An 8,876-nucleotide genomic window follows, 5' to 3' on the forward strand; every position below is an offset into this window, starting at 1 on the left:
GTTGGAAGCAGAAGAAAGAGTTTAATACTCGGCCATCCACGGTACAATATTTTGTTTTGTGTACATTAATTTTCAACATATTATTATATAACCATCTTACGTAATGTTCAAGATCACAGTTAACATCCATCTTTACTCAGACTTGTTTCGCTTTTCCCTGTGTAGACTAGTACTGTGTCATCAGCAAAAGTAAAATATCTAGCTTTTAAATTTACTCGTCTAAGACTCAGCACATATAAAGAATATAATAGAGGCCCAAACACTGACCTCTGGGGTAATATGGTATAATATTTAAAATAACAGTCCAAATGAAATGAGCCTCGTTTGATCGCACACTTTGTCAGAGCTGTGCATACAGGGTGATTCAAAATTGGCGTCATTCCTTTTGAGGGGTGATAGGGGCTCACTTGAAGAGTACGAGAACAATTTATAGAACATATTAACAGGTGAAAATCGAATTTCAACTTTGTTATTAAGTATTATTTTTAAAAGGTATATGTATATCGATCGAAGTCTCTGACTTACCTTGAACCGATCAACACGTGCAATTTTTTCAACGCCAACCAATGAAGAAACCAGGCCCTGAAAAACTGGCACATACTCTACAGGCGATGCAAACCCAGATGAAAACGTTCACGGCCACAATGCAGGCTAATAAGTAGTCATGTCTAGACTGCTGAATACTAAATCTATATGTGTCGTCTCCTGGAACGCCAATGGAGTCAGAAACAAAAAATTAGAACTCCAGGACTTCCTGGAGAAACACAACGTGGACGTGTGCCTAATCCAGGAAACACTACTGAAGCCTGGAGAAAGGTTAACACTTCCGAACCACAAGATACACAGAGATGATAGGCCCACCAGAGATGAAGGCACACTAGTCGCAGTGAAGAGGTTCACCCAGTACCACGAGATTATCAAACTGTCAATACGTCTGGAGGGAGGGGATCCATGGTGGCCATCCAAATGGAGAATATGGAGATCAGTGTTGCATACATGTAACAATATGTAACAATGCATCGCATATATGTACAGCAGGGTGTCAAGATGTCAGTTGAATAAAACCACGAAATAAAAAGTGAGTGATAATTCGCAAGTAGAGTCGGGTTCGTATACGCCCCGATATATAGTCCAAATGCTACGTTGAGTGTCCCGAGGATGTTCCAAGGCCTTTCCCAGATGGCAGGCTAACGGTACATCGCAGGGACTTCAATGCTAAAAACACCAGTTGGGGATGCAACTACAACATTCCTAGCGGCATCATGCTATCAAACGAAGCCAGAAATTCAATGTTTGAGATACCCGCACCTCTGGAGCCAACCCCCCGGTAGCACACTGCCTCTTATGGGCGACTAAAAGACGTTATAAGATTCGGCTAGAAGACGTCAGACAGAGGTCAGTTTAATAACGTCGGGCAGACGTCCGTTGAATGACGTCGGCTAGACGTCTGCTTATGTCTGTACTTGGTCGTCAGTACAATTTCTTCATATTGATGGAATGTTGTGGTTACAATAAGACACTAGAATCTTAAATCGTATTTTATTGACAAGACAGAAAGATAAAGATGGTTTTAAGTTATAACTTTGCGCCAAAAATGTTAAGATCGTGTAGGAGTGGTATTGATATAAATCTTTGACTCTCTGATTTTTTGAAATTACTAGACATGTCGCCTTTATCTCCGACCAATTTCAATTTTCATAATCTTTTGACAAACTTTTTATTTCATATATACATAAATCTTTTGAATCTAAAGGATAACTATAAAGGAAATAATAAGAAAAAACCTTTTTTGCTACAATAAAATAATGTTATCAAATGAGCAAATGTTATGGATCTCCAAAACTAAACCAATTTTTGTCAAGCAATGCGAATTGGCTCTAGAATAAGAATAAATACTTAAATTAAATTTGTTTCTAAATATCTTTTTAGATTGTTTTTCAACAAATCCTATTACAAGACTTGTGTTATGCTTTACGAAATGTAGGCATTTAGATGGAACTAAACATACCCTACGTTCATTAGTCTTCGGTATATCTGTTGCAAGGGTTTAACTGGTGATCGTATAAAGATTTTTTAAGAGTCCCAAAAAAAATTCTAAAACCGAAAAGTTATCTAACGTTTTAAATCGATCAACTTTTTCAGCCAAATGACATAGAGTGTGTGTATTATAAACATAAAACTGAGAATCATATATTAACTGACCATGCTTTATAAAAGTAAATTAAAGAAATTAATAACATTAATGAAATTAATTTATAGTGAAAATGAAGACCTTTTAGATAGATTAGATTATTTGGGCGGCAACAGTGTCACTTTGATGATCGCATGTATTAGCCCAGCGAAGTATAATATGGAAGAAACGATATCAACACTGAGATATGCGGACAGAGACCTGAAAATCAAGAACAAACCAATCGTTAATTAAGACCCCAAAACGGCTATGCAAACGAACAGAGGAATTATGATTTCCGTTCTTTCTCATTGATCCACCTTTGCTCTTCTGCTCTTTCAGCTGCTTCTGTAAAAAAAACTTACAAATATTCAAAAAAAAACTGGTGACTGCACTTTCACTACCATTCGATTTCGGTGCTTCTTTCTGTCCTCCTCGCTGATCATTATCTTCTGGACTTTGGTGAGTCGTTTCTGGCTTCGCACCAGTTTCTGCTCACCTTTGCATCGATCCTCAATCTTAAAAACCACTATTTTCAGATACTCTTTGATTGAGGAGGAAATTTTAAAATGTGCGGGATCTCCATCGAACAAACGTAACTGAACTCCAGCAAAAAACGGATCGTTCAGCAGACCGTCAATGGTAGGCAGGCAGTATTTGCAAGCATCATGCGACAAAACCGACTCTAAGATGTTTTCTGAAACGCAAAGCAATTTTGTTAATTGACAGAGAAATGTTTGTAGAAATGGGCAGTTTACTGAATTGGTGAAGACACTCGGATATTTCTTCCCCGATGTAGCTTTCGTGCAATGGCGATCCGATGGCCATTTCGTAGAGAACGTGACGGAAACAGAACACGTGCATTGTCTCCAGTGTGCTTATTTTCTTGCGCTGCATGAAATATGGCCGGTAGGAAGATGGCACGCCCAACACTCCATTTTCTATATCTATCAGGTTGACTCGGTCGTTCTCGATTAGAGTGTTTTCACTGTGCAGAAGACATGAGAATAATATTAATGTTTCTGTCCTGATGAGCCTTTTGTTAATAGAACTATTTATAAGAGAAGGAGGAAAATAATGCTCTTTCGAAGACTTTTTCATATTACTGGACAACGGTGACGCAGCAATAAAAACGCAAAACGCCAACAAATTTGCAAATAGCTCGCATAATTCATATGCACCATTCACCGTGCAGAGAACAGGATCGAAAAAGTATCACCCAATAGTGCAACTTTTCCCTATTTCTCCCGCTTCGAATCATTCCTCAATGTGTTTTCAGTGTACAGTTTGTTTTCGACTAATGTAACAGTTTGACACCATATGGAAAGCCTTTTTCGTGTAGAAACTTCAACGCCTCCAGTATCCGTCAGCAGCTTATGGCCTTTGGGGTTTCCGTACTTTTTCAAAAAAGACAATTTTGGTTTAGAGCCGCACAACAGATCGCGCAATGAACCGTTCTTATTGATATCATATCTCTACTACTAGGCCTCGGATGTCCGTGCAACAGCACAAATCGATGTGTGTATGGATGCTATATCCCAGAAAAATGAACATTATTCTTAAACACACTCCTACCTCCAAATGGTTGGCAATAGTTGGCCGGATCCATAAAAGACCGCGCGGGCAGCGATGAAACCAATATGGGATCCATAAGAATGCTGTTTAAATATTTCTGTCAAAAAAAAACATAAATTTATTGATGGGCCGCGGGAATGTTTCAAACAAATACTTGCAAGCCTTGCTCGCGTTCGCCGACTGAGCTTATTATTATTTTATTTATTATCATCTTACTACTCTTGATCTACTACTATACTATTTGAAGTAAGGGGGTGTAAGGGGCAGCGCATATCACCATAACATCAAAGCTGCCCAAATGTCAACCTCACCTGCACGTGTGGTGAGCCTCTGGCCACCCGGTACACCCTGCTAATTAACAAACGAGTCTCTGACGACCAAATATTTCTGTACCGACTAGCCTCTAGCTCTACTGACGGCGGAATAACCATACGCCACAATTACAGGATTAAATCCCTGTACATTAACCTACCAACCCGCAGGGTGGCGGTCAGACCGGAATGATGGCAGAGGCTGCTAAGAATCCCCGGAAAGGATCAGGCCACTATCAAAGATAACAACTGCAAATTGCATCAGTGAATGTGAGAAAACTCTTATCAGATCAAAAACTGGTTGAGCTAGGAGCTTGGAAGGACCAGATGGGACATTGTTGGGCTAAGCGAAATTAGAAGAAAAGGAGAAGCAGAATGGACTTTAAAATCCGGTCATCTGTTTCACTATGGGGCACAGAAGGCGGTGTTTAATTTATTGTACGCAGGAAACGTACAACAAATAGTAGAGATCAAAATCATAAACCCAAGAGTAATTTATCTTATTTTCAAACTAAATTCAAGACACAACATCAAAATCATACGCTCCCACGTCATCCGCTGAAGAGGATGAAATAGATACCTACATTTTATGACAACGATTTCAACGCCAAAATTGGAACTAAACAAGATGAGTCGGAAAACCCTTTGGGAAAATATGGATATGGAGAGAGGAACGAAAGAGGAAGTAGGCTCCTTAACTTCCTGCAGGACCACCTTCCTAACAGGACTGTATTCAATGAATTCCTCTTTTAACAAAAAGCCACAACAAAAATGGGCATGGATTAGCCCGACCGGGAAAACACAAAATGAAATATATTTCATAATAACGGACAAAAAATAAATAATCCATGACGCAACAGGTCTGAATAACTTCTGCGTAGGCAGTGATCACAGAATGGGAAGATCGAAAATATCAGTAAATGTTAAAAGGGAACGACCGAAGATGATACAGAAAACACACAGGAAGAACTGGACATTCCCCAATAACACACAAACCTTTGAAAGTGACATTAACGAACATTTAAATAAGTTCGAAATAGCAACAACCGACACTGTGGACATCGGCTGAATGAAAACATAACAAAAGCTATAAAACAAGTCGAACAAATTAATTTTGCGAAAACAAACCAACAAATTTCAAAACTAAGTGATACAATCAAGAACATGATGAAAGAAAGGAGATGTTTACAAGAGAAATATGGCAGAAATTTGCCTAACTAAAGCCATCCAAAATAACTTCAGGACATTTAACACCAACATGGTTGAAAAGACCATTGAAGAAAACCTTAAAAGCTTAAAAGTACTTAGAAAAAAGTTATCTGGGGGAAATAGGAAGATTTGTAAACTGCGAAACAGAGAAGGAAGAATAACAACTAACAAACAAGATATTTTGAGAATAATCGAAGCATTCTATAGAGATTTGTATGCTAAGACCGAAACAACTATTATTACCGAGCAAATTCATATGATTATGAATCAAGGATCAGAAGACATCCCAGAAATTACAACTGACGAAATTCAAAAGTCCATATCTGAATTGAAGAACAATAAAGCTCCAGGAGAGGACAAAGTTGTTATCGAAGTTATTAAACTTGGAGGCAATAAACTGCTGCAGAGTCTCAAGATACTGTTCAACGAATGCCTCATATAAGAAAAAAATCCACAACGCTGGAACAACGCAACCATTATCTTGCTGCATGAAACGGGAGACAACACCAATCTTGCCAACTACCGTCCTATAAGCCTACTATCGCATGTGTACAAGATATTCACCCGAATTCTAACGAATAGGCTAAATTCCAAACTAGGTCTTTATCAACCACGAGAACAGGCCGGTTTTCGATCAGGATATGGCACAAATGATCATCTCCAAGTCCTTAAAAACCTCCTCGAGAAGTCCATTGAATACAACAGGCCACTCGTTCTAATATTTGTGGACTACGAAAAAGTCTTCGCCACCATAGATCAGTTCAACATGTTAAAATCTTTGTCAGACGGTAGAATAGACTACCGGTATACTCAAATAATAAAGTATATTGTATATGTATTGTGTATTGTATGTATAACAAAGGACAGTACAAACACATTTAAAATCGATAAAGGCGTCCGACAAGGAGACACCATCTCGTCAAAACTCTTTACAAGTCTCCTCGAATATATGTTTAAATCTGTAGACTTCGATGGACTTGGCATCAACATAAATGGCGAAAACTTCACATTTTAAGATTCGCAGATGACAGTTTTAATAACACATCGTATTTACCACGCCAGAACTATGCTTCAACAACTTAAATGCTGCATCTCAAAACATCGGGCTAAGAATCAATTTGTCGAAAACTCAGCTAATGTATATATCAATGGCGTCCAGGTTGAGGAAACTACAAATATCTCGGTCATGAAATTCGAATAAATAGGGACAACCAAATACATGAACTACAGAGACGCATAGGATTGACGTGGGCAGCTTTTGGAAATTTGAGACGCATATTTAGTAGTTAGTTAGTAGGGTATGTTCTCCTATCCAAGGGCGCGTATCACGTTGCCGAGTACAAACAGGCCATTGTTAATGTTCACTCCTTCTTTAAACGTTTTGCCTTGGGCCCCAGTCTTTTTCGAGCTCTCTGAACCTGGCAGATTTAGGTGCAGTTTGGAAGATTTCCTTAAATACCTGAAATTATAGGAAAATCAACTTGAGGTAATCAAATCTTGCACTGCAATTTAGCAACTTACGCGTTGCTCTCATGAGCCATATTCTGGTGAAAATTGAGTGACTTCTAGAGCTCTGCTAGTTCATATTGGTGGAGGCAGTAGCTCGTCCTAAAGAGCTTTTGGCCAATATACTTAATACATCTTCAACTGAATGCAGCATCACCTTGGTCGCATTGGGAATATGAATTCCTGACAAATTGCCATAAATAATTAGATATTCAGATTAGAGAGACGTTACATGGATTAAGACGCACCCTTAGCGATAACTTCTCTAATTTTCAGGGTGCATTGATCTAGCGGCTTTATTGGCCAGCAAGCCATAGAGAATTTTACGATAGAACTCAATGAATGAAACCGTAATGGTAAAATCTGTGCTAAAATTGTGACGAACGTGTTGGAAGAGATCCCGCACTGGAGCCAGTTTGCCCATTCGCAAAAATCGTTACATTGAAACCTGAAATTGCCGATTTTTCCCAGTTGAGCAACAGAAGAGAATATGGTTTCATCCAAATATTACCTAGGCAGATGTTCTTCATTAAGGGAGCGAAACATCTATTATGGAGCTCTTCCTCGGGGGATTCAGCCTTCAGAATATAGTCGAAAGTATACGACTTTTCGCAATTTTTTATCACGATCTGCTCGTTCATCGATATGGCAACCACGACTTATTTGCATCCCTTTTCAATTTTATGTCGAACCGATGGACGGACTTTAACAGCGACTCGCACGGAAGTTGAAGACATACCGGTTGCTTAAACTGGAAAAATAACGAAATATTTCATCTTTCTAGTATAAAGGTATCGGCTTGAAATTCGCCAACACAATCGGACAATGCTTACATTCTCTCGGGCAAGTTGACTGGACATTTTCAATAATGTCCTTAATGATTCAGAAAAGGATGCAGTATAAACACCAGCATGGCTCTTGAAAGCTTTCATAGAATATTAACATATTTTTATGATAAAAATGGTAAAGAAAAAGTCTTGCTGTGCTATCAAATGTAGTTTTTGTAACATTTACCTGTAGTTGTGTTATTTAATGAGGAATACAGTTTATAAACATGTTCACTTTCTTGGCCTGCGGGAGATATCACAATGCCTGGGTTTTTAAAGTTAAATAATTAATGTTTTAGGTCGGAAAATATGCGGCAGATGCTCAGTTATAATTCGAATCAAAATAATTAAACGTTCATTAAAAGGATAAAATTGAATCTAGTTTTGTTCTGGTTTGTTCAAGTAAAGAACTTGTCATTTCTTGTAGTTCAGCAACCAATCATCAGTAATTTAAAATTGGATACTATTTATCAATGAATATGTTAATATCATGCAGATATTTTGAAAAATGTATTTCAGTTAGTTAAGGTGAAAGGTACTTAAGTTTGTTATATGGAGCAATATTAAATAACTACAGACATATGGTATTTGTTTTATATCTTAATGTTGTATAAACAAGTACGAGGTGAGGTAGATATAAGAGCATAAAAATAATACATTTATTTTCAAGATTCCCGTTTTTATTGTTTATCCCGCCTTTCCATTTTACACTTTGCCGGTTAACAGGGTCTAGTTCAGAATGTTAATTCTCTCAGAGTCTGAGGTGTAGTATCTGATTTATGTTTTGTACACTTGCTCTCTGAATTAAATTCTCACTAACTCTTTACAATGACGGTAGAAGTTAACATCTACGTTATATTCATATTACTATCTGTATCACTTTTAAAGACTACAATATAAATAGCATTTTATAATTGATAGGAGATAAATTACGTTATCACTAAAAAGAAATACATATTCACCTAACTCCAATAAGACAAATTCGCCATTTTAAGAAAATATATACAATTTGTTCTATTGATATATAAAAGTATTATCACAATAGAAGTTATTATTTGAAATAATATACAGCAACATTGCAAGTATACTATACTATAGTTTCGCTCTGCTGCGCATGCTCAAGCTCAATGTTTTGATGGGCGAACAGCTGATTGCTGGTTGAAGAGTTTATTTTAGATTGTTTACAACTTTTAAGAGTGAGTTCAGCAATATAAAAATACGGTGTGAAGTTTACGGTTTACAATACTGATATGAAACCCTGTAAAATTGGAAAAAAAG

The 8,876-nt window shown here is 37.5% G+C and overlaps 1 protein-coding gene across 1 annotated transcript; it reads right to left on the minus strand.

Moving 5' to 3' along the window:
- Positions 1–1,510: 1,510 nt before the first annotated feature.
- LOC109541404 (PX domain-containing protein kinase-like protein) lies at positions 1,511–8,870 on the minus strand. The gene is made up of 5 exons (XM_048670303.1): positions 7,283–8,870; positions 6,787–7,219; positions 2,929–6,724; positions 2,575–2,867; positions 1,511–2,518 (listed from the first exon to the last, which is right to left on the minus strand). Exons 3-5 carry the CDS (start codon positions 3,269–3,271, stop codon positions 2,366–2,368), a joined length of 789 nt encoding a protein of 262 aa, XP_048526260.1. The 5' UTR covers positions 3,272–6,724; positions 6,787–7,219; positions 7,283–8,870; the 3' UTR covers positions 1,511–2,365.
- Between the last annotated feature and the right edge of the window lie 6 nt (positions 8,871–8,876).

The sequence above is a fragment of the Dendroctonus ponderosae genome, unplaced genomic scaffold, assembly GCF_020466585.1.
Source record: "Dendroctonus ponderosae isolate FM_Combo_2020 unplaced genomic scaffold, Dpon_F_20191213v2 Dpon_F_20191213_1, whole genome shotgun sequence".
NCBI classification, from domain to species: Eukaryota; Metazoa; Arthropoda; class Insecta; order Coleoptera; family Curculionidae; genus Dendroctonus; species Dendroctonus ponderosae.